The sequence below is a fragment of the Pteropus vampyrus genome, unplaced genomic scaffold, assembly GCF_000151845.1.
Source record: "Pteropus vampyrus isolate Shadow unplaced genomic scaffold, Pvam_2.0 Scaffold6, whole genome shotgun sequence".
Lineage (NCBI taxonomy): Eukaryota > Metazoa > Chordata > Mammalia > Chiroptera > Pteropodidae > Pteropus > Pteropus vampyrus.
The window spans coordinates 1,163,509-1,188,811 of NW_011888787.1; the positions used below are offsets into that span (position 1 = coordinate 1,163,509).

Sequence of the window (25,303 nt, forward strand, 5' to 3'; positions counted from 1 at the left end):
CCGTTTCAAACCGTAACTACCCCCCAGGACTCCTGAATTACTGCTTGCTCTCGTCTACTTCGTCTTCCCTTCTTCTTTAACACTTCTCTTCTTACTGGATAATTTGCACGATGTAATTTACTCCATGTGTCTGTTGTTTCCGGTCGGTCTGTCCACACTCTGCCCCGTCTTCCCCGCTTCATTCGGGCCCTCTCACTCTCCTCCCGAGGTCGTGCATCCTGGACCCTGTTCCGCCTCTCCTGGCCTTATGTTCTCTAGTACCGGAGGAGAAGAATTTTAGAGTCCTTTCCAACGCTGAAAGTCGGCGGACCCCAGATAAATTAGTGATTATGTTTGAATGGTTAAGTTATAGCTCTTGTCCTGCGAAGGGCACTGTAGTTACTTTAGTGTTATCGTAAGATTCATGGGGAGAGAATTAAAAGTGCAAAAATGACTCATCTTATGTGACCAAAAAAAAAAAAAAGAAGTATTTCTCCATAGAGGGAAGAAAACAATATATTCAAGAGAGAACTAATAAAACCAAGGAACCATATTTGTTCTTCCTGGATCAGCGAGTTAATAACCTAGAACTTCGCGAGTGGCCACTAAGCGGCGTCCTTAGCAGAAGCCCCGAGGATGGGCACTCGCCAGAGTAGTTTAGAAAATACGTGAGCGAGTCATTGACTCCCAGGATTTTGGGGTTATGGCCAACCCGCAGGGCGAGAACGAGTTAGGCTGGTTTTGTGTTTGTGGATGTTTCTCGAAGCAGCGCAGGTAACCCCAAATCCGTGGGTCCCTCGAAGCTGCTGGCCGCCCCTTGCGAGTTCACACTCGGATGGGGTGAGGTGCTGTCCCCTTTTCTTTCTCTCCCACACCTTTCCATTCCCCTGCGATTTTTTTTTTTTTAAACTTTATAAAAAAGCCGTCTTATCTGTCTTCTCCAAACAACGAAGGTTTATCCTTTAAACCACCCCCGTGCTTTATAGGCCGCTTAGGCGCAATATCCCTGTGTCGTTGAAATAGAGCTTAAGCATATTCTGTGGCTTTTGTCTCTGCTTTTTTGTTGCTGAGCTTAAAAACTGGTAGAAATAATTCCTTCTCGCATTCTCGTCCAGAGCATGTGACGAGGGTGTTATACTAATCGTATCTGGGCAGGTTTTTCTGGAGCAGATGCAGACGCTATCACCCCACTTTCCAGAGGGCATTATTTCAGCTCCTTCGACTTGGGCCCTAGGTCCAATTTCACTCCATAGTTCTGTTTCCTGTTGGCCCACACTGCGTGGTTCCGCCCGGGCGTCAGAGGCACCTGTTTCACTGAAATGCCTCCTACATTCCCGACCCGCCTGGGGCCAAGAGACCCTCGAAGACCTTTCAGCAACCCGTGCCCCGCTAGCAGAGCGCTGATCAGACCGATTCTGTATTCATTCGTCTGTCCCAGTAGAGACTCTCGTTTGAACCTTCCCCCCCGACACCCAGCTTAGAGCCCGGCACGAGGCTGAGACTCAGTGACGTCTGACGAATGAATGAATTGGCTGCGACAGAGAAGAGAACTTCTGTGTTGTATAACGTTTTACAATGTCCCGAATTTCTTTCTTTCATGTCCCCTTACTCATTTCCGTGACTTCTTTAGGGACAAAGTCAGACGGGGAAGCGTGGGAGAGGATGAGGGAGGCAGGTGGGAGCAGCGGCCCACGTGGGTGGCGGGGCTGGGGGACACCTGAGCCAGTCTTGGGGGTCGGTGAGCCCCTCTGAGCCCACTCAGAAGGCGGAAGACGTGTGCCAGGAAACCAGCTGGACAGAGATGGGACCAGGTTGCCTTTGTGACAGGCTTCTTCCCGGGGCGTCGGGGTAGGAGGTAGCCTTATAGACTTCGACCTTCTTGCCCTTGTCCCATTCTGGGCACCCCTGGTGTCCCCCGCGCTCTTTCATCCTGTGCACCAAAGCTTTTCCTGAGGACTTTCGGCCTGGCCCGAGAGCATCCTAGTGCGCCACCTCAGTTTCCCCTTTCTGTGCCTCTCCACCAAGCCCGTCCACCTTCGCACCCCACAGAGCCCGACGGTGGGAAGATGCGGACGCTGTTCTCCGGTGGGGGGGCACGCTCAAAAGACTGCTCCCCACCCTCACTGTCATTATTTATCAGTTTTGTAACAGCACAGTCTTAAAATGTTCCTTCTAAGTTTAATTTCTCTCCTTTTGGCCTTTTAAGGACGTGAGTTGCCGTTAAGCGTAGACCCTTTTCAGTGCGGTCACGTGAGCTCTGTGCGTCTGCTGCACACACCCACCCACAGGTCTGGAGACTTGTCTGTTTGCCTTTCCCCTAAAACCTTAAAATATATTTTAAAGAAGTGATTGCACTGTAACTTATTTATATAAGCCTTACCCCTTGCTCCTTTGGGTAGACTTTCTTGCAAGAATTTGCTAGCTATTTCCAAAAAGAGCTCTCTATCTCTATTTTTAAAGCATAAATTCTGTCTTAACTTTGGAGGAGAACTGATTTGGCTTGAGTTTTTCTCAGACATGGGAACTTTAGACCTAAGGTCAGTTTTTCAGATCATTCAAAGAGAACTCTGAGCTCCCAGAGAGCATGCTGATCGGAACTGGGAAATGTACTGACTCTTACCTGTTAGCCATGTAATCTTGGATAAGTCAGCCATATGGCCCTCAGCTTCTTCATCTGTAACAAGACGATTAGAGTAGATAGTGTCTAAGGGATGCTTTGATCCTATTGATATATAATAGTATTAGCTAATATGTGCAGAACACTTATTGGGCATTGGGTACGCTACGTGCTTCTCCCCTTAATATGAGAGCTTTGAGATACTTTGCATACTGTATAATCAGCTCTTTTAAAGTGTGCAGTTCATTGGTTTTCAGTATGTTCGCGGATATGTGTAACCATCACCCCAGTCAATTCAGAACTTTTTTCACTGATAATGTCGAGCATCTGCTCACGTGCGAAGTGGCCACTCGTATACCTTCTTTGGAGAAATGTCTGTTCAGATCCTTTACCCATTTTGTAAAATTGGGCTAATTGTCTTTTTATTATTATATTACGTATATTGTATTTTTATTGTTGTAAGACTTCTGTTTATGTCCTAGGTACAAGTCCCTCATCAGATATATGATTTTCTCCCATTCTGTGGGTTGTCATTTTACATTCTTGATGATGTCCTTGGACACCCAAATGTTTTTAATTTTGGTGAAGTCCAGCTGTCTATTTTTTCTTTTGTTGCTTGTGCTTTCGGTCCTATTTAAGATAGCTCTGCCTAGCCCAAGTCACAGAGATGTACTCCTCTGTTTTATTCTAAGAGTTTTTTCATTTTAACTCTTAAATTTTGAGTTCACTTTTGTGCACGGTGTGACGAAGGGGGTCCAGCTCTATTCTTTGGCATATCAATATTCACCTGTCCCAGCACCATTTATCAAGTGACGTGCTTTTTATATCTAACCCATTTAAACGTTAACACAGTGCTTTGAGCTAGGTCTTGTTGATTCCTCGGCGGGGGCGCGGGGAGCTCTCAGTTATCTTGCCCATGTTCACTCAGATGTTGCATGGCAAGGCTGAGAGCTGAACCTAGGCCGTTTGACCTGAGAGGCCATGCCGCAACCATGCATCAACGCTTTTGCCTACCTGCCTTCTCACCTACCTACCTATTGGCAGGGAAGAACTACCTCAAAAATAGTCATAAAAAGAAAACATTTTGTTTCTTGCATGTCGTGGTTATGCTCAAGTGCTTCTACTTTCTTAATTTGTCTGTGGTTGGTGAATTCAGTTAGTTGTAGCATTGGCCAACATAAACTCAGGGTCACAGTTTCAAATCCGTAGTTTGGTTCCAGGGCTTCCTCACTTCCCTAATACCCTGGTCACTGACATTTCATCATAGTCACCAGAGAGATCAGGTTAGAGAGAGGATGACCGTTCCAGTTGTAGAGCATCACAAGAACCACGGTCCAGGTTCTAGCAACGTTGGGCCAGGAGCCTTATGTCCCGCCCACACTCTAAAACTGTATCTTTGTCTTCTCCGAATGTTCCCATTAAGAGCGCTAGAGGAGAAGGAACACAGGCCTCTCAGTTCTTACACAAGGACCGCTGCTCGGGGGGTCCACGTAGCTCTGCCTCACTGTGTCGTAGTTAGGGGCGGGCCCACACAGTTCAACATTCTCTCACTCATTAGCCATTCGCAAGACCTCTTTGTAAGAACAGGATTAAATAGATCCGTGAGTAATACGATACATTTTTAAAAATCTGAGTCTATAAAAACATGCCTAGTCTTCCTCAAGCTTCCTTAGCGATCCGTCTGCTGGAACGGACCGAGCACCAAACACGAAGAGAAAAGAATTCTCTTCAGTCAGGCTTTCCGTCCTCCCGTCTTCTCTGGAGCGACTTCCTTCGGTCTCTGGGTAAACTTTTCGGCCACTTAGTTTATACTCACTTACATGACCGTCCCTGTTTTCGGGGAAAGCAGCCCTGTCCGGCGTAGCAGAGCAGACAGAGGACACCACAGCACCTGTGGTGAGGAGCGAGCACAGCAAGACGTGACCAGTGTCTCTTCCAGCCACCAGGCTGTGGACGCCCCGAAAGCGGACCCTCTTCCTCTTTTACTCGCTGTTACGTCCCCAGGGCCCGGTGTCAGGCCCAGTAAGTGCTGAGCGCGAGAGAGGAACCTTAAGGAACGTTCCGAAGAGGCCAGATACGTAGTCATACTCCAAACAGGAGAATGCTCAGCGAACGTGCTCTTGTTTTAAAGCTGGTAGCTTTCTCTTTTAATAGCTAAGGGATGTGGTAGCAAGGAGAGGGAAAGGAAGAAGCCGGCGTATACATTGCAGAGGAACGCACGGGGCAGTCGGGGTGCAGTGCGACGTGCTGGTTTCATTTTTCATAAACGGGGAAAATCCAGAGGAAGGAAGCAATGCTACAATTATAGAGAGGAGGAGGAAGAATGGAAAGGGTTGGTAAGTTTATTTATTAATATTTAGTTATTAATATTGCCAACCCATTTTCAAGTGGCTTTTTACATTTATATTGCACTTTATTCACTATGTGGCGCTTATAACAACCTAGACGGGCAGGCCGGGCAGGTGGAATCAGCCTCATTTTGTAGACGAGGAAGCTGATTCAGAGTTTGGAATTTACCGTGTGTTCCATGGCTTATAGGTAGTGAGGTTGGAACCCAACTAATATCTTCAGACTTCGAGTTCAGAATTTTTCTTATGCCCTCCACTCCCACCTAGCTTTGCCAAACAATCATCCCAAGGAAAAAAAAAAAGGAATTAAAAAAATTTAATTAGATAATCTTTGGTCTTGGAGCTTGGAGCTGGGGTAAATCTAATTTTTTAGGACCAGAGAATAGCTGTCCTAGTAGAGATTTATCCCAAGTCGGGATTTATTTCATGAAACGCTTTGAAATACTTGTAACTGTGAAAGCAGGTCATTGGCATAATGAGTCACTTTAACTGTCTGGCCGTGCTGGAAGCAAAGGAAGACAGAAGATGGGGTGGGGATGTGATACGGTGAGGCCTGGGCAGACCAGCTGCTGGCTCCTGAACTGACTGACACGTGACGCCGTTGGCCGTCCGATGGCCACGCCCTGCGGGAGAGAGCCCGTCACTTCTCCCGAGTGACAGTTCGTCCTTTTCTCCCCTCCTTCTCCTGCCAGGTTTTGAAGGAAGCACCTGTGAGCGGAATATCGACGACTGCCCGAACCACAGGTGTCAGAACGGAGGGGTCTGCGTGGACGGGGTCAACACCTACAACTGCCGCTGCCCGCCTCAGTGGACAGGTACGTCGGGCAGGGTGGGGCAGGGCGGGTCCCCCAGGGCGGGGCCGGGTGGTACCCAGAGGCGGGCCCTTACGGAGCGGGCACCCTGCGCCGCCTCATCCTGTGTGTCCTCCCGTGTTCGCTTAAATGTGGCGGGAGGTGCTTACTGGGTGGCTGCTCGGATATCAGTGCTGTGCTAGGTGCTGTGACAGCCGTGACAGGGGGCGTTATCGACAGACCCCGAGGTCATCTGGGAAAAGCAGTGCATTGCCTAGAACGTAGCAGATGCTTGATAAATATCTGAGAAGCAAGAACATACTTAAATGCGAAAATATAAATGTTCCCACCACACACACACATACACGCACACGCACATGTGCACGCGCGCACGGTAACTGTGAGGTAATGGATGTGTTAACTAATCTCCTTGTGGTAATTATTTTGCAATATATATGTATATCAAATCATCACATTGTGTACTTTAAACTTACACAACGTTACATGTTAAATATATCTCAATAGAGCTGAGAAAAAATAGAAACTACCACTTGTCACGTTTTGGTGTAGTATCAAAGACTATTCATCACTGTATGAAAATGCTATTAGAATACTCTTTCTTCCAATCCGCCCCCAAAAGGTAAAAATAAGTTACAGACTGCAGGAGTTCAGAGCTTACTGTTTGTTCACAGACAACATCCTCATCTTATTGTCGTGTCTTGTAATTATACAAAAGGGTGGGCAGGTCCTCTTGATGACATTATTTTTATGACACCCGCCTACATTTCTGTTTTTTCCTTTTTTGTATCCATTTTTACACATGAGACCAAAATAGAATTTTCTGCCTCTGACGTTAGCAGGATACTCTTGCTTAGTTTTACAGCCTCTTGGACGTTTTCGGTGCCGTCTTAGGCAGATTCTCCACTTCTGCTCGAAAGTTAAGTGGTTTTATACAGACATGTGGTTCTAGTTTCTGTTATTTATCTAACTGAACGTGGAGACCATTAAGAACTGATCAAGTGATTAAGAACCGAGCCCTTTTGTCAGATGTCGATGGATTTAACGTGGAACCCCAAGAATAAGTCATGTTCTAACGAAGAAGCCGCGGAGCGGGTGAGGGAAGACACGGTCGCCAGCACTACCTGCTGTTCTTATTGTCTCTGCGTCGCTCTCCCTTATCTGCAGCAGCTAATTATTTAGAGTACTTTTTAGAGCTGTTGACCATGAATAAAAAAAAAGATTTAAAAGGGTTTAAAACTTCAGTAACATGATTTCCCGGAAGGGCGCACATTTCTGCGTTTCACCCCCGAACTGACATGGTAACACTGGCCCACCGTGTCCCCCGGAGTGGGACTTCCCCGAGAATGTCCTCATGGCGTCGTGGTTCTGGGGCTCCGCTCCCAGCCCGCCACGCGCTCTTACTGTCTCTTCAGCTTCTGCCAGTTTCTGGCAGATTTTTCAGAGGTCCCTAGTTTTTTGTTTTGCCAACTTAAAAACCACTGTTGTTACTTACGTGACCAAAAAATAACTGAAAGGATTTGAATTTTGTCTCTTTGTAATGATCCTCACAGTGGAACTGAGTGGGACGAGCTACTTGTTGGGCACTCGACCCCATTCTTATCTCTCCTTGCCTCGGGAGAGAGTGGTTCCATGTGGCACTAAGGCTTCCGATGCCAGTCGAGATTAAGCGATCCTGTGACTTCTTTGCTGGTTTTTCTCTGATGCCACATGCAGTGTCCGGCTTTGGTATTACTGAGGAAGGCCCAATCTTCGGGCAAACTCTCCCAACGAAAGGATATTTTGCCAAAATGTCTTTCCCCAGGATGTTGAAATGCCTGTGTTCTGGGAAAATCCTTGCGTCTCTTTCACCGCGTCCTTGTGTTTTCTGTAAAGGGTGGCAGACATGATGGATGAGTTCAGCGTGGCAGCGTTTATTTCTTCTGACCTGCTGTCACGTAAAAGTGGCCCTCCACGGTGTCCTCCCTCTGGGCCAGTTCTTTGATCTCCAGTGACAGCCTCGTTTTTTGCCGTCCGCATCCCCAGCGGGATAAAGTCTGAGGTTCCTCGTGTCCGTGAAGTCCGCCCTGGCTGGAACCCGAGGTGCTGTCGGACGCACGGGAAGTCTGCTCGCCAGTCCGGCGGCCCCTCGTATTCCAGCCATAAGAGCCGTCCCCAGTTCTCCTGTGTCCAGCACGTTGTGCGTCGCCGTTCACACCATTTCTTTTCTCTAGATTTCCCATCTCCACGCCCCTCCCTGTTGTCCTCGCCATTTTTGCCCGCCTGGCTCAGGTTAAGTGGTTACGTCCCTCAGGAGGCCTCCCATAACCTCCCTCCAGCCTGAGCTAAGTGTTCTCTCTCGGGGCCCCTCCTTTGCCACGCCCCCCCCCACACTAGTCCTCGCCACGGGAACACCAGCATTGCCATACGCTCGGGGTGATGGAAGTGTTGAACTGGGTACCAGAGCTCTTCCAGGCCTTTGTCCTCGGTAGCATGTCGCTGAGCCATTTACCATCTCAGCCCCCACCTCATTCTGAGAAAAATAGAAAGGAAATTTGGTGTCATGGGGTTCCTATTTCTATTGATATTAGGGCTATAAATTAAGATTAGTATTTTCCGTTTTATGCAAATTAATAAATGAGGTTAGGGGCTGGGAGGTAACTAATGTTTATTAACACCCAAATTAGGTACTCATTTCAGTGTTCTATTTTGCGTAATCTTTGTAATAATTGTATTGGGGTAGAGTTTATTACATGTCCTTTTCACAGATGTTGATGCATATTCAGAGGAGTTACACAGCTTCCTCAAGGCACAGAGTAGTAGGGTTAGGGTTTGAATCTGTTTGTTGAGTCTGTGCTCAACTCTGTGGTCTTTTTCCTACACACATTTACCCTGTGGGTTGTCTTTTTAATTTTTTCAAAGAACTTTGATTCTTTTTAATTGACCGAAAGTTCAATTTATAGTTATATCATTCGAGGATTGACTCTTTGCGTTTTTCCTTTTTAAAAATGTATCTGGTTACTTTGAGATTAGAAGTCAATATTAAGTGAATATTTTATCTGCAGTCTGGAGATTTTTTCACTATACCTAAAAGCCTCGTTATAGCTTCGTTAGAGTTCCCTTACAGTTTCCAGCTGTAGGGTTTAAAGCATGAACCGTTTGGTCTGGCTTTGGATGCAATAGAAAAGGAAGCGTTGGAGTGGACTACCAGGAAAGGAAGCGAAGTCGCCAGCTGTCTGAAAAAGAATGGAGGGGAATGTAGAGCTGACAAAACGGGGCATCGATTTGTAATAAATGGAGATTTGCCACGTCTTTCTCAAGAAGAGACTGACGGAGGCCGTGTTATTTCGTAAGTGCATGTATACAGAAGGCTCGGTCTTCTGCAGTAAGTTCTGGACTTCTAGGTGACCAGAATTTTCCCAAGTCTATTTATGGTTTGATTTGGGGTAAATGAGTCAGCTCCCTTTTTTCTGAAAGCTTTATTTGCCATCCGTGGAACTAATATCTCTTAGTTACTTTATTGGGCAAATAAATGGTGCAATGCAAAGCTTTTCAGTTTTTCATTTACCCAGCAAATAATTATCAAGTAGAATGTTCTCGATCACGCTGTTTGATAAAGTGGCCACTAGCCACATCTTGCTGTTAAGCATCTGGCATGTGACTGGTCTGAATTGAGATGTGCCACAACTGTCAAATGCCTGATTTTGAAAAGAGAACATGAAAAAAAAGTAAACCATCTCTAATGTTTTAAATATTGTTTAGATGCTAAAATGATGTTTTAGCTACATCGAGTTAAAGAAAACATAATATTAAAGCTAATTTTACCAGTTTCTTATTCCTTTTTTTTAAGTGCTACCAGAAAATTTAAAATTGCATCTGTGTCTCTTATGACATTTTTCCGGACGATGCTGCTTGAGATGTTCCATAGGCATTGCCCTTGCTGCTGCTGCCTAGGCTTATCCTCTCTGGTCCTGAGTGGCAGAGGGCGGACTTGTAAATATCCATTGGGGGGAGGGGATCCACTAGGAAAGTATGGCGGACGGTTCTGGTGTGGTTTCCACGTCAGTTGTGGGCAGAACTGTTTTCTAATCCAGCATGGAGCCCTTCTACCTGACGTGGCTGTCTAGAACAGTATTAGTTTGTACCTTCACTAACTGCTACTATTCCGGACGAGCTAAAGCCCAGGTGGGAGAAAGAAATGGTGTTGGGGGTGGGCAGATGCTTTCTGTTTTCATGGAACCCTGTTATAGAGGTAAGTTCCTTTACAAAGGGAAGTGGACCTGAGGATTTGATGAAGCCTGAGCACGGATCTGTTTACTGTTACTGTATTTGGCCCCAAACTATCTAATGAGAAAAGTTCTACTCTGGCAGATAGCCACTTAATGAAGAAAAAGTTATAAATAGCCCCCAAATTAATTAGTGTAGATTATTGTTTTGTCTATATAGATCGTTATTTGAAATTTCTTTTTAAAAGTTTGTTTCCTTCAGAATTAAAGTTGCCTCTAAACTCAACTCACAAATTCCACTCTGGCAGCTTTAGGTTTTGGGTTCAGTCCTAGGGCAGACGTGATTTATTTCCCTGTGCTTGTGATCAGCCCAGAAATGTAATTTCGGCCTGGGATAGTGCTTTGGGACACCAGGCAGGAGTGAACAATGGAAGTTAGGGGGACATAAGTCAAATAAAACTGACCGCATTTTCTCTCGGCTCTCCTTTATGACATGATGAGTCTGAAGGGTCGGTTAAGATTCCCTTTGCCGTTCCTCGCTCCAATGTCAGTAAAGTTTTTTGGCGTGCATCAGCAAGTACGTACCGCCAGAGACGGTGCCTGTGCTCCTTCTGTCTGGGAATGGACTCTTTTCATGGCGGTGTTTGATTTGTGAACTAAATGCCCCGTTCCAGTCTAGCGACTAGTTGGTTACCAGCTATTCTCTAGGATGAGGCTTTTCTCGCAGCCACTTTTCTGCCTTTTTTGATACTACAGGAATGGAGGTTTTTGGTAGAGTGGAAACTGTTTAATTCTATCTGGAGAGGGGGAAGGTAGACAGGGGGAAATGAAATCATTTCTTCAGTTAAAAGCAATCCATCAGTCTGGGACTGCAAAGCGTTCTCGTTTGCATTCTGCACGGGGCATGGGGAAAACACAGCTCCTATTTTAGTTTCTCTGCTGTCAGCTCAGTCGTGAGGACCGGACAGCAAGCCCGCTTTCTGGAATTCTGCTTCCCCACCCTGGTTTCATTTTGCCAGCAGCCGGGCAAACCGCCAGAACGCTACCCTGCAGTACCCGCATCCCAGAGCCCCAGAGCTCGTCAGTGGTTGTGTGGGTGGGGACAGGGGTGAGCGGTTTCTTCGGCCCTCCACGAAACGCAGGCGGTGAGACTGACGGATCTCTCCTGCCCTGTGGTCCGTGACTCAGTATCTGGCCTTGGCTGCTTTCCAGGCAAGATCCAGTGTCACTTGATGGCTTTTCAAGCCCCCACAGAGTGGCCGTAAGGTAGCCTCCATAACAGACAGTTACTGAGTGACTCTTATATTCCGTAAACTGTGCCGGATGCTGGAAGAGACACAAAGGAGACATGTAAATTCCTATCTTTAGTATATGTGCTGCCGAAGCGAGCACAGTAAATTCCTATTTTTAAAGAATGATCAGATTCGCTGGGCAGAAATCAGACCGCACATAACCACAGTAAGAGGTAGGAAGCGTGGATGCACGTGAGCTTGAACGAAGGCTGGATTAGAAATGGGCATCGAAGTACTCGGCTGGGTGGAGGAGATTGAGAAGAGTTCATTTCAGTTTCGCATCAGAGTAGTGGAAGAAGGTGGGGTCTGTTGACAGATGGAGAAATGGCCTAGAGTCGATGGTGGTTTCGAGGTGAGTTTTCCAAGTGAGACCCAGGAGGTGAGAGCAGAGGGAGGGGCTGGAGACGCAGATTTTCAGCCTTGCTTTCGGTTGCTTTGGGAACGTATCAGGTCTGCCAGGGAACGTGTGCCGAGTGAGGAGAACAGACCTGAATGGTGAGAAACGCTCAGACTTAAGAATAGGGGTGAGGAGGGGGATCCAAAGAAGGAAGACGAGAAAGGGAGATGTGAGAAGGTTGGAAAGAAGCTCCGCCCCCGGAGCATCGCCCAGTCGGGGCTGCGTTTTGAGACCGCAGCCTTGACTCAACTCTAAGTGCCTCTGCCATGGCACCTGGACTGGGTTACTGCTCTTCCTGGTTTATGTGCTCGCTTTGCCTGATGGCGTCTCGGCCTCTGGAGGATTGGGAACTGGTCTTTCTTTTGACATTCCCAGGACCAGTTTTAACAAAGGGTGGTTCTTGAATGGCTGACATCCAGGAGATTCAAATAGGAATGATTCTGCAAAGACTTAATCAGAATTTTCGAGGGCATCGAAAGTCTTCTAGTTTTAATAGAAAGGAGAAAGAGACAGGTTGCAAGGGGTTAAAGCGAAAAGTGGTGTCGAGATTTTTCTACAGCTAAAAAAGGGAGAGAGGGCGATGCAGGGTGGTAGCTATAGGGGACAGAAACTTCATTCGTGGGACCGACCCTTGGACCTTGGCCTAGACTAAGAGTTAAGGCAGCCAGAAGGGGATTGGTTAATGAACTGGGTTATTTAGGAGGGGTTCACCCTTACGAGTTTTAGTGGGGCATGAATTAGGTGGAATGGGTGTTGGGAATGGGAGGGGAGGCAGATGGGAGGTGAGAGCTGGAAAGAAACACCCAGTTTGAGATCTTGGAGTTGGAACAGCGACGTCTCATAATAAGATCCAGAACGTGAGTTATGTTTGTGGGTGTGCAGGCCTGCCGAGTTGAAAAAAGTAAGAGCTCTTGGCTCCGATGGCCTTATCGGTCCCCAACCCAGATGTTGATTTCATGGGAGATGGGAGAGGAGAGTGAGGACATAAGCCATGTGTTTAAGTCATTCAAGGGAGTGGAAATTGCTCCATGAGGAAAAAAATAGTGGTGAGGTGATGTAAGTTATAGTATTTTTTTTTTTTCCCTTAAGGTATAATACATCTTTGGAAAAATTTAGATTTCAATCTGCTTTCTACTTTTTAGTGTCTAAAATGAAACCGTATTACTAATTATCTTTTCCGTAAGATGAAGAATAAGCATACTTTATCTTACATCTTTTCTTCACTTTCAGACTTTGTTGATATGATCTGGCATTTCAAATTCATATTATTGCATTATTATTGTTATTGAATTTTGAACTTATGCATCTTCTTTTAAAGTTATTCTTAACATTTACACTGTTTTATAATCCAACTTATAATATTTTAGACTTAGTTCCAAGTACGCTTAGAACACAACCTTTCGATTCCTGAGTTCTTTATTTTGATTTAATTTTTTAGTCAAATGAGTACTTCTTTAAGTATTTTTTTTTCCTCAGAAAAGTTACACTTTGGCACATCTTCAGAGCTCTTGGATATGTGAAAAATATCTTTTGATTTAGTTGCCTTCTTACACAAATGGCATGTTGCCTAGATAATGAATCGTCGGGTCACAAATTGATCGAGACATTGTTCCTTTGCTTCTTGTCATGAGTATTATAGGGAAGTCCAGTGTCAGGCAAGTCAGTGTCTTGTCTTCGTCTCTCTGCTGTCCTCTCTCCCAAGTCCAGTCTTTAACCAGTACTGGGGTGTGTGTGTGTGTGGGTATGTGTGTGTGTGCACGCGCACGCACGCGTGTGTGTGTGTGCGCGTGTGTGTGTGTGTTTTCTTGCTTTTTATCCTCGTACTTTTTGAGGCCCTTGGATCGGCAGACTTAGATCTATCTATTCTCACCTCAGAAAACGTCGCCGTCTTCGTTTTTTTCGCGTTTTCAGGAACACCCGTTTTCTGTACAGTAGGTCTTCCTTCTTCCCCCCACAGCTAAACTCTCTCGCGCGATTTCGGTTGGCTTGTTCTTTTGTTTGCATTTTACGAGAGCTTCTTAAGCTTTCCCTTCATGACACTGATTTTTTTTCTTCTGGTCAGTTCTGTCCTTTGTAGCTTCCAATCCCGTTTTTTATTCGAACTGCGTTTATATTACTGTAATAGTCCCTCATTGAATCTCGGTCCTCTCTCTCAGCCTGCCTCCTTTCTTCAGAGTCCACGGTCCTGTATTACTTTTCATTTCTTTTTAGAACCTACGTATTGTCTGAACTTCTTGAGAGCACAGAGCCAGTTTTTTCTAAAATGTGTTGGTTTCTGGAAGTGAGTGTTTTCACAAGCAGTGCTCTTCATCTGCATCTTAAGGAGGATGCTGCCCATCTTTTACATGGCAGTGTTTTAACAGGTCCCGCTTTTTCCCAGTTTCTTTCCTCTGCTCATGGTTACTGCTTGCCCGTAAGGAGAGTAGGTGGATTCTCCTCCGAACCCCTGCTACAGTTTGTTCTCCCAGGGATGTGGGGGACTCTCCGTGTGAACTGGCTTCACAGCCCAGCAATCCAGGGCACCCAGGGTTGACCTAGGAGGGTGAGTGGAGTTCAGCCCATTCTCCCCTCAGCACCCCAGTGGGCTTTCTGAATCGCACTTGGATCGAGTCGTTTCTTGGCTTAAAATGCTGCAGTGGGTCCTCCTTGACTTTGGATAGAGTCCAGGGCTCTGCCTCGAACCCCCTCTCCAGCCGCATCTCCCCGACGCATGCCTTGTAATCACACCACACTGATTGTTTTTCATTGCCTCAAATGAGCCATGTGCTTTTTTCTATTCAGACGTGTACACAGACACTTCCTTCTGCCTGAAGTATTCCCCACACCATCCTCTTCCTACACACAGCCCCTCGGACAACCTTGCTAATATATAAAGTCAGTCTCTCTCTCTCTTCCTCTCTCTTCCTCTCTCCCCCCCCCTCCCTCTCCCTCCCTCCCTCTGTAATTGAAAGTTCATTCAGCTCTAATTTCAGCTCTAATGCAGGTTATTCTGACTTTAAGATAGCATCGCATGGGGTACTTCTGAGTCTGCTCCTGAGATAGTCTGTTGTACTTTCTCTGTTTTATAGGCCTGTGCAATCTCTGGCACTAAGGGGTCATCTGGGTTTAGACCGTATACCAGTGGAAAAAAGAACTTTAGAAATAGTTAAAGCAGGAGACCACTGCGATCTTGCACTATGGAGCCAAATGCTGCCATTACTATTAATATTTTGATGATAAATTCTTGTCATTAATGTAAACTTGATAGTTTGAAGGAGGAGTTTGTAGGAAAATGCATCGTCGGAGAAGATACGGTGCCTTGGTATGAGATGCCACGGGGTCCCATATGGTGGCTTGAGAGTGAAACGTCATCCCCAGCCGGAGCTGCAGAACGTAGTTCCTCTCTGTGCTCCCAGGCAACAGGCATCGATTAGAGCACTCATCACCCTCTCTTACAATTGCCTGTTTGCTTGTCAAACTCGTATTTGGCTCTAAGTTCTGCAGGGTAGAAGCCGCAACTGTCTTGTTCACCGTCATAATCCCAGTGTCTGTAGATCGAGGCCTGGCACACAGTTTATACACATTTGTTGAATAAGTGAATGAATGACCGAATGAATTGGATTATTATATTTCCCATTTGTTTCTGCTCCAACCTCATCCCTCCAAAGTTAGGGCTGTTATTGGGTTCTTTTCTCCTTACGGGCCTGAGATACTCGAGTGTCTCTCTTCACTATGGACCAAGTGTGTACAACATATGTAAAACTGCACTAATTGCGAGAGAGAATTACATTTGACGATCAACGTAAGCACAGTGTCTGATACCTAGAAACAGCTCAATAAGTGATCTTTATTGTTTGAAATCAGTAGAGCATTAGGGAATAAAGAAAAAACGGATTCTTTGCCTACTTACCTTCATGCAGAGGGAGGTGACTGACAGAGGACTTCTGTCAAGAAGGGCCGACGGGGACAGAGTGTTTAGGGAAATCTTTGCTTGCCGATGACGGAGGGTGCCCACCACGAGGCAGCGTTCCCCTTGAGACATAGCCGAAGCCTCAGGGTCGAAAGCAAGCTGAGCGTGGTGAGGTATAACCGAGATGGAGTTCAGCGCCTGAGGGGGCCGAGGTGGGAAGTTTCGCGTATTGCCTGGCGGACGTGATAAGGGGGTGACGGGAGCTTGGTCGGCATGAATAGGATAGAGGCGCCCCTAAAGGAGCGAGGGAGATGAACTGAAAGGTGGGTGTTATTCGGGGGTTACAACGACTGAAGAGAAGACAGAAGCAGGTAAGCATTGGTTTAACAAGTATTTTCGAATACTTCGCAAGGAATATTGCTCGCTGGGCGCCGTGCTAAGTGCTGGGGATTCGCTGATGAAGTGAATAGCCACCACCCATCTCTCTGTGGAATTTCCAGTCTAGTAAAGAACAGACATAAATCATAAAATTACATGTGAAACGTGAACTGTAATAAATGCCTTCAGGGAAAGTAGAGGTTATTAGGAAAGCACATTAACAGGCAAAAACAGTCGAGTTTGGGGTAGGCATGTAATGTCTCTTCGAAAGGTGACATTTCAGCCGTGGACAGTGAGTAAGAATTAGGGAGCGGGAGACGAGGGTGTTGCTGTCACAGGGAACAGCGTGTGCTGAGACCCTGAGTGGGGGAAGTTTGTGAGAAAGGAAAACAAGCCAGAATGGCTGGAGGTCGCGGCGCTTCACAAGGAGAGATGAGAGAAGCAGGCGGGAAACACGGACGGGGTTTAGGATTCTACTCATCGAAGGGTCTGAACAGGCGCGTGGCCCGAAGCCACGTCCTCGTGGTGACTCTTTAGAACATAACGGGTCGGGGTGCATGGACGCCGGCTTCTGAGGGCCCGGAAGTCGGTGGCGTCTAGGATTAGTGGGAACGTTCGCCCAGGTTCTCGCATTTATCTGCGCGCGTGTCCCCCACCTCTGCGTCGCCCCGTCAGCCACCGCACGCCCAGGCCTCGTATACACACTCGTGCACACACGCGTTCTCTCGCTAGGCAGACCCTGCGGACTCCGGCGTTTATGCGGAACGTTTCAGCCAGCTTGAGTGCCAGCCGGCGGGAGAATCGTCCAGCTTGTCCTCTGTCCTGTCGCCTCCGCAGCGGAGGGGACAGCGTCCCGCGTAGGGAGGAGAAGTCTGACAGAGGCTCTGAGCGTGCTCTGCCGTGACACGGGAAGATGAAATCCCGCAACCCCGAGTTCTCCCGATTTAACCGTGGAAGAGGAGGGAGCCGGCTCAGGGCAAGGGCCGGCGAGCTTTTTTCTCATACTTTCTCACGCTGTGATTGTTGTTGCCATGAGAGCTGACCCTTAACAGAGCCATCGATGTGATACAAGTTTTTCCCACACGCTTCACGGTGGAGAGATGACCCGGAAGGGCGAGGACGTCTTCCCCAAGCGCTAAGGCTCAGTGACCATTTCTTTTCTTTGCTCCCCTCCTCCGCTTCCTTCCCAGTCACTCGTGACTCCGAGTCAGATTGATGGTTTGTGTGCGGCATCCTCAGAGAGCCCCACGAGCCGCTTGTCCCCAGCGTCCTGCAGAGCGCAAATGCTGCCTGCTCCGTGGTCCGTGGCTCGCTGGGCTGGGGCACGGTGCCGGTGAGGCCAGGTCAGGTTTCCGTTTCAGCACAGTCCCCGTGGGTCCACTCTGTCATGTTTACTGCCACAGCTGTACCCATAATGTTGATCATCCTATGGTTTTCAGGCAGCAGGATGGGCCAGTAGGAAAAGATCGGCGTGGAAGCTGGCCTGCTCCTTACAGCCAGCACAGCACGCTTCTTGTTCTGCTGGTCGCTGCTGGTGATGTCATTGTGTCGTCCCCTCCTTAGGTGCGCTGCTGAGACACCTTGCTGCTCCCCTGTGTTTCCCAGCCCGGCCCTGCTCCTCAGCAGCCAGCTCAGAGTCCCTGTCCCGTGTTGAGACTAAATCGATCTGCCATGACCTCACAGCCTTTTCAGTACTTACTGATTTTCGTTTTTAATTTTGTCTATTTCTAATTCTTCTTCCAACTGGCTGTACCAACATGGACAAGTCATGACACCTCTCTGGTCCTAGTATCCTCATCTGTAAAATGGGCACGTTAGATGGGCTCTAGGGTCTAAGATCTGCGTCACCACTGATACCAGGTGCCCAGTACGGTTCCTGACATGGGAGCAGAGGTGAATGGCAGACACAGTCCCCGCCCTCATGGGAGTTTATAGTCCAACAGGGGCAGACACTGCAGAGAGTAATAAACATCAAATTACAACTTTTGATGAATGCAGTAGATGCAGTGATGGAGAAAAATGGGGACATGTGAATTTGGGGATCCACCTTGGTTATAAGAGAGATCTAAGGATGAGAAATAACCAGACGTATAAACAAGAGGGGGAAGGGGGCTTGTGGTGGGGAGAACAGGACACGCAGCGTCTCTGGGGTAGGAAAGAAGCTAATGCTGCGGGAACCAGCAGTAAGCCGTCATGGCTGGGATGAACTACGTGAAGGGGAGAGATGGATTTATGAGGGAAAACGATCACCCAGAAAACGGTCAGTGGCTGCAGGAGGCGCTAAGGCGTCAGCAGAGGCTGTGGCGGTGACAGTTCCCGCCGAGGTGGCAACAGAGAAGGTAGTTCCTCGCAACAGGCCATTTCCATTTCCTGGGCACACAGAGAACGGGGGGCGCCTGACAGCCCCCTGCCTTAGCCCCAGTGCTAAATGGCACTACCTGGCAGGTGAAATTACTAAGCGGGATGATTGATGTCCTCAGAAGCTAGCGTGAGCTTTGCACTCATATTTCTGGGGGTTACCAGCAGAGTCTGCGTGTTGAGACAGATGCTGGCACGAGCCGAGACCTGTTTGGGGGGGAGGGTTGGTAGCGTGGTAGGGCTGGCTCCCTCCTCCCCAGAGGCTGTCATGTGCTCGGTAGCTCGTAACTTGGTGCTCTCGCCTCCTCTCCCTCTGAAACTACCGTCGTTCACTTTCTGGACCGCCTGTGTCCTACTGGCAGACTGATCTTCAAAGGCAATTTCGATCGTGTCTTCCCCACCCATGGACCCACAGCTCCCTTTGCTTGTTCAAAGCTTCTCAAACGATCTCCAGCCTTCCCCCTCTTAAACCCCAGCCAAAGGATACACTTCGCCCTTTTTGATATCTTCAAGACCTCCCCTCGCCACCCTCCGTGAGCAGCTCCGCCAGCCCAGGTCACCAGGGGCTGTTCCCATTTCCACATTCCGTGACCTTCTGCCTTTGTTTATTTCTACCAAGAGTGTCCTTTAATGGCTTCGTGCCTCCGAGCCGCCTCGGTGTGTTTCAGAAACCCTGGGACCAGGGACCTTGTCTGTAGACCCTGTCTCTCTACTCCGGGGCTGGGCATGTAGCTGTGCTGTAGCAGAAAAAGCAGCAGGTCTGGGTTTGAATGGCAGTGCTGTCACCGGTTTATGACCTCGGGAAGGTCACCTTCCCTTTCTGAGCCCTGCAGGTCTGACGTTTAGTTTCCTCCGGTGCCCTGAGGGTGACGACCCCGAGGAAGTGCAGTGTCTTAGCAGACGTCCGACCGAGAATTCTTGAACAAGCATTGGACTGACCACCTGGGTTACTGTTGTCTACATTCTGGATTTTAAAACATCGATCGAATTGGAATCCGGAGGGGAAAAAAGTTGCGACGTAAATGAGCCTGGGAAGGAATGTCGCACTGGAGAACTGTGCCCAGAGCTTAGAGAAAATGATCCATTCCGTAGAAAACCACTTAGAAGCCAATGTGCCCTTGACTCTAGATTTGGTTTCTCTACCAAACAGTATCTAATGAAATACACAGTCCGAAGGTGCTCAGTGACAGTATCTAACTTTCAGATATGAATCTCGTTCAGAAGAGAGTGAACTGTACCCAAAAGCGTGTTTGATTTTGCATAGTAACGTGCCGTCGTTTTTCCAGTAATCCAGTTGAGTCACGGTTTTCGTCCTCACTATCTGCCCCCCCTCCGCGTCCCCGTGCCTTGGTGTGCTGGGAAACGGGACAGGCAGAGGCAGTTTTCACACAGTCAGACTCACACCTCAAGTCTTCGTTAAGAATTTTCGAGTCAGGTAACTCTAGTTCAAACCCCGGCTCCTTGAGATCACGGAGCCTCATGCTAGGCAGGTGTTTTAATATCTCTCGGAGCCCGATTCTCCAGCCGTAAGTGAGGTAATTTTTGTCACCGTTCAAGTGCAGTGCCTGGGTCGTAGTAGGCCACAGTGCCAAATCTCCATGCCAAGCACCGTTTTAGTTACCCAGTCTGTCTTACTACAATATTTAAGTGTCTCAGTGTTACGATGCATAAGAAACGCGTATGAGATGTTTTTAAACCCAGTGTCTTGCACTCAGAATTATCTCAGAGCCAGTCAAAAAGAAAAATAACATCCAAATTGCTCACACTCTGTAAGTCATTGTGGTTCGAGGTTAGCTAGCATAGATTTTGAGTTCACATCAGTATAAGAGACGAGACTGTCCTTCATTTCCAGGTTACAGCAGCTCTTCATCTACTTCTTCGTCATGTTTTCATTTCTAAATCCCACCTGTATCCTAATTACACATCTGTCTCTATCCGAGGTAGCATTTCTACCAGGACAGCAAGGGAGCAAAACTTTCTGTAATAAATGACGTCATCCGCCTCGAGGGAAATTATTGCCAATGCATGCACTCACTCACTCACTCAGCATTAGCTCATACTATGGGGTTGCACCCAACAGATCCCCCTTTGAAATTGGGGAAACCCATCAGAGGGGACATCTCTCAGAGTAGTTGTGCCCTGGGATGCGCTTAGGAGCAGGTGAGCCTCAGGAACAGCCGGAACCAATAACTTGAATGCTCCACGATTCTGTTTCTTTCTTCCGAGTCACCCTGATCACTTTCTCTGTAGACCAGCCACTTCTTCCTATCGGTCCATGTGACAAAGGGTCCCTAGTCCAAAAGTTTGGAAAAGAGACACAGTATGTATAAGTCTCATCAGATGCCCATCCTGGATCAGTCAGCTCTGCCCAGGAGGGCGTGATCACGTAAAGGCATGGTGGCCGCATCAAGAATTATAGATGAAGTGGGGTGAGGAGAGGAACCCAGAAGGGAGTCGCTGGGCACAGAGTTCCACAGGTGCCCACGCGCCCATCCTGCCGTCCTAGGCAGTGCGATCTTGGCTGGGAATACAGAAAAGCGTTAATGCACCGAGACTGCTTGCAGCCAGGTGACGAGAGAGAGAGAGAGAGATGCGTAATTACATAAGTGCGACACAGTGATGTCGGTCCTGTAATAATGGATGTGGTAACGGGTGTAAAGAATGGTGTAATAATGGGAATGAAGGATGGGTGGTCACTCAGGTGAAATCGGACACAACTCGCTTCTGCTGGCAGTGATGCCTCCTCAGCTGGGCGCAGTGCGGGCTTTCTGAAAATACTCGAGCCAGTGAATTATTGTTAGGCATTCTACAGACTAGGGATAGCCTTGGCATGTTCTGAGTATAAGCATCATGCACTTTTTCATTAAGAGGCCTCTCCATCAGAATGCCTTTTTGAATTATTCACGGAGTTCTTTTACAAAGAAAGAAGTAAGCACACTTTGAGGTTTTTTGAGTTTCAGTGACGTGTGGTGTTTCCGATGACCCGGATATTAGCTCCTTCGCTCGCTCTCGAAACTGGAATTAAGAGACCTGCAGTAAGACCAGTTCATCGACTTGTTTTACAGTTCAGCTGGCCTGGCATTAAACTGCTTGTTAATCACGAATGCCTGGCTTCTAAGCCAAAGACATACTCTTGGTCCTTGTCATGGGACCCAAGAGCCTTCGCCATGGTCCCCCGTCCTTTGCTATCAGAGTGACCTGCCGAGAGTCCATAGCGGTCTTACATTTATCATCCTCCAGTTTGCTGTTTTTGAGGCAGAACAGACTGATTCTTCTTCCATCTTCCATTACTTGGGTCGACTTTCTGCGTCTTAGTCCACAATTTCTGTGTCCTTGAAGCTTGGTTGCCTCGGGCTGGGTATGATTTACTCCAGTCTCTTCTTGGCTTTGTTTTTCGCATCCAGGTTTTACCGAGGCTTTAATTGTCATTAACCTCTTCTCGCTACCTTTGCTCGCCCTTACTGTCATTTTTTACTTTGAGATAATATAATTTCACATGCAGGTATAAGTATTAATGGAGAGACTCTGTACCCTCTACAGAGTCTCCCTCAGTGGCCACCTCGCCATGCAAAACTGTCGTATAGTCTCATAACCAGGATCCTGACACCGATGGTCCAGGTGCAGAGCCATCGCCCCAACATTCTGAGCTTTAAGTTCCTTCTCATCAGTCTCTTACTCATCTCTTAGACTCTCTGTCCTCCCCCTTCTCAGTCACACATTCACTGTCCCCGGAATTCACCTGAGTCAGGGACCCTAAAAGACTTATCTGCTCTTTGGTAGGTGGGCTAAGTTCTCAAGTTGGCAGAGTTCCTAAGGATAGCCACTTCCACTCTTCTTCAGATTATTTGCTTAGAATCAGTATCATTCGGATGGCTCACGGCGGCCTTAACGTTCACGCGAGGGCCCAGGCCGCTGCGCGTTCCGCCTGCCTTCATTCCAGGCAGGTCTCAGGAGGGTGGAGAATGTGCGGGGGCCGGCGTGGCGCTAATCCTGATCAAAGGCGCTTCCCCCCCAAAGGACAGTTCTGCACGGAGGACGTGGACGAGTGCCTGCTGCAGCCCAACGCCTGTCAGAACGGGGGCACGTGCACCAACCGCAACGGCGGCTACGGCTGCGTGTGCGTCAACGGCTGGAGCGGGGGTGACTGCAGCGAGAACATCGACGACTGCGCCTTCGCCTCCTGCACGCCGGGCTCCACGTGCATCGACCGCGTGGCCTCCTTCTCGTGCATGTGCCCAGAGGGAAAGGCAGGTACGGCCAGCAGAGCCACACGGCCGGGGGCCGGGGAGGGGGCCGGCGCGCATCCGGGGTTTCCGAGCCCCTCGTCCCGGTGGCCTGTCCTTTGAACCCCCACGTGCAGGGACACGTGCCTCAGGGCGGCTCCTCCACAAGTGTCGTCACTAGCCCAAGGGCTGTGAAGTTAGTCTTCTCCCTGGGGACGTCCGCGTCTCAGCCCAACTGTTTGTACCTTAGTTTTTAATCCTAGAAAAGTGAAAGTTAGTTACCGTTGCCTCGGGGGCGTCTACTGACCGACCGCCTTAAGATCTGTGGGCGAGAAGCACCTCAGAAATCAAGAGGAGTCTCTTAGGAATTGAGACAGAATTACTAATGGATGGATTTAGGGACTTCATTTTAAGGAGAAATGGTCTATTCACAAGGAGTTGGCAGGAGAGAGGCCTTTGGGTGCGTTCCAGATCGCAGCGTCTGTGGACATGTGCCTCTGAGGGAGGCTTTGTGCCGACCGCAGGGTTCACGTCGCCCTAGCCCCTCGGTGCAACGGCTTCGGGCTCCCGTAGTGGAGAGGAGAGGAGGTTGGCAATGCGGTGGGAGGGGACACGCTCGGAGAACCTCGCACCCAGCAGTTCTGGAGTGTTCTCACATCCCTGCCTTCCCAGAAGCCCCGCCTCCAGCTTTGCAGAAGAAGCCTTCCTTACCTGTTCTTAAGCTAATTGCAGACTGGAAAATCCAGTTCCCTTGTGAACTACTGGGAACATGGGGCCTGGTAATGTCTTCAGAGTCCCAAGGGCACTTGAGCCAAGAATGTCGACACTGTTCAAGAGCTGCCCTCTTGCAGGCGGACGATGCTCGCTCTGTTTTCCCTCTGGGCCTGGGGAAATGCTGGTGGTGCCATGATCGCCAGTCATCATGACGTGGGGAAAGCAGGTTACCTAATAAAACGCAGCACGCGTGCACTGTTTGAGACATAGAGTAAAAATTTATTGTTTATCTGAAATGCCTATCGAACTAGGCATCCTCTATTTTTATTTGCTAAATCTGGAAGCACTAAAGGAAGGCTGTCGCATTTTCCTGTCTCTGACCATCTCAGAGACGGCCACTGTGGCCCGTGACTGATGCTCAGTCAGGGCACCAGGTCGTTGACTCCTTGCTCGGCTGCAGCTTGTCCCTTCTAGGGTGGGATCAGGAAGTTGCCTCTGCGTCTCCATATTGTATTTTCATGAGCCAATAAAAGGTTTTCCCTCCTTCACGAAAGAGACAGCTCTTGCCCAAGGAGGGACCTTTTCTCTTTGTTCTGCTTGGGACAGGTCTCTTATGTCATCTGGATGATGCCTGCATTAGCAATCCTTGCCACAAGGGGGCACTGTGTGACACCAACCCCCTCAATGGGCAGTATATTTGCACCTGCCCGCAAGGCTACAAAGGGGCTGACTGTACGGAAGACGTGGACGAATGCACCATGGGTGAGTTCACGGACTCTTTCCTCTTCCTGTGTTGTCTGTCGAGCGCAGCAAGCACTTAAACTGAAGCACATTTCACCCCGAGAGCGTGTCGTACGCAAGCGCAGATCTCCCCTGCCGCGTGCCCACGCTTCACAGCTAACCCCTCGGCACGATCCCGTATTCTGTTCCGGGAACTGAAATATATGGCGTTCTGCGCTTGATTCTTACTCTGAAGCCCGACCTCGTGACAGTCGGGGGGAAAGAACAGCAGAGACGCGGGAGAGTCGAGACGGCCCTCGTCGTACGGACTGATTCGTTTGCTAACAGGGAAGCGGGAGCCTCGCCCGGGCGCCGTGGCGCTCGGACACTGCCGTAGTCCGCGTCTGGCGACTCCACGGGTTCCAGTCACCGGTGCTTGTGTCTTCCAGCCAACAGCAACCCTTGCGAGCACGCGGGGAAGTGCGTGAACACGGACGGTGCCTTCCACTGCGAGTGTCTGAAAGGCTATGCCGGGCCCCGCTGCGAGATGGACGTCAACGAGTGCCATTCGGACCCCTGCCAGAACGACGCCACCTGTCTGGATAAGATCGGAGGCTTCACCTGTCTGTGCATGCCAGGTACGTGGGCCCATCGGTGTGTGGGGTCGAGACAGGAGACACCGGACTGCGCCTCTCGTAGGTGGAGCGCCCGAGTGTAGCGTGGCAGCTCCGTGAGCTCGGGTCAGCATTTAATTCTCAGTGGTGGCGGGGTTCCCAGCCCAGGGGACCCGTAAGGAGCTGGAATTCTTAGAGCTGCAGAAACCAAACTAAACAAACCCCTGTGTCGACATCAGTTACGAGGAAGGGAAAAATTTAGAAGGGATCGTTTTTAGGCAGATATTCTTTAATAAAGGGTTTACTGTAAGGTTCCTCTAAACGTCAAGCTTTCCAGATTCCCTTGGAAAGTATGACACGAGGCCATTCCACTTCTGGACGTTAATTTCACCATGAGCGTGTGGGAGCCCGCACTTCATCGTAGTCACGTACACGTGGTTGATTAGTGGTGCGCCTGAGAGAGCACAGCTAAATCCGCCTAACCGCAGAGGGTGACGGTGGCCGCTCCCACCTGGGGGTCCTCCCGGCCTGGCCTCAGCTCACAGCCCGAGAGCACCAGCATCTCCGGCCCAACTGGTCTTTAGGAGCACGGAGCGGGGATCCCGTGGGTCTGGCGCTGTCCTCAAAGCAACGCCTGGACTGGTCAGAGAACAGGGCGCAGTCTTAGTCAGCATGCCAGGTCTCACCAGTGCCTTTGGAGGTGGCCTCTTCCTCCTTCACAGTGACACGGCTGTCCCAGAGTGTCCCCCGTCTGGCCTGA

General features: G+C 48.8%; 1 protein-coding gene across 1 annotated transcript in view; it reads left to right on the forward strand.

Annotated features, from left to right (window-relative positions):
- Positions 1-5,533: 5,533 nt before the first annotated feature.
- Positions 5,534-25,303, forward strand: part of NOTCH2 (notch 2) — a gene marked incomplete at its 5' end in the record, with an annotated part of 72,961 nt that continues 53,191 nt past the window's right edge. The window contains 4 exons of the mRNA XM_023534849.1: positions 5,534-5,759; positions 22,290-22,523; positions 23,816-23,971; positions 24,379-24,567. Of these exons, the coding sequence (XP_023390617.1) occupies positions 5,534-5,759; positions 22,290-22,523; positions 23,816-23,971; positions 24,379-24,567 (805 nt within the window). The remainder of the gene's footprint in view (positions 5,760-22,289; positions 22,524-23,815; positions 23,972-24,378; positions 24,568-25,303) is intronic.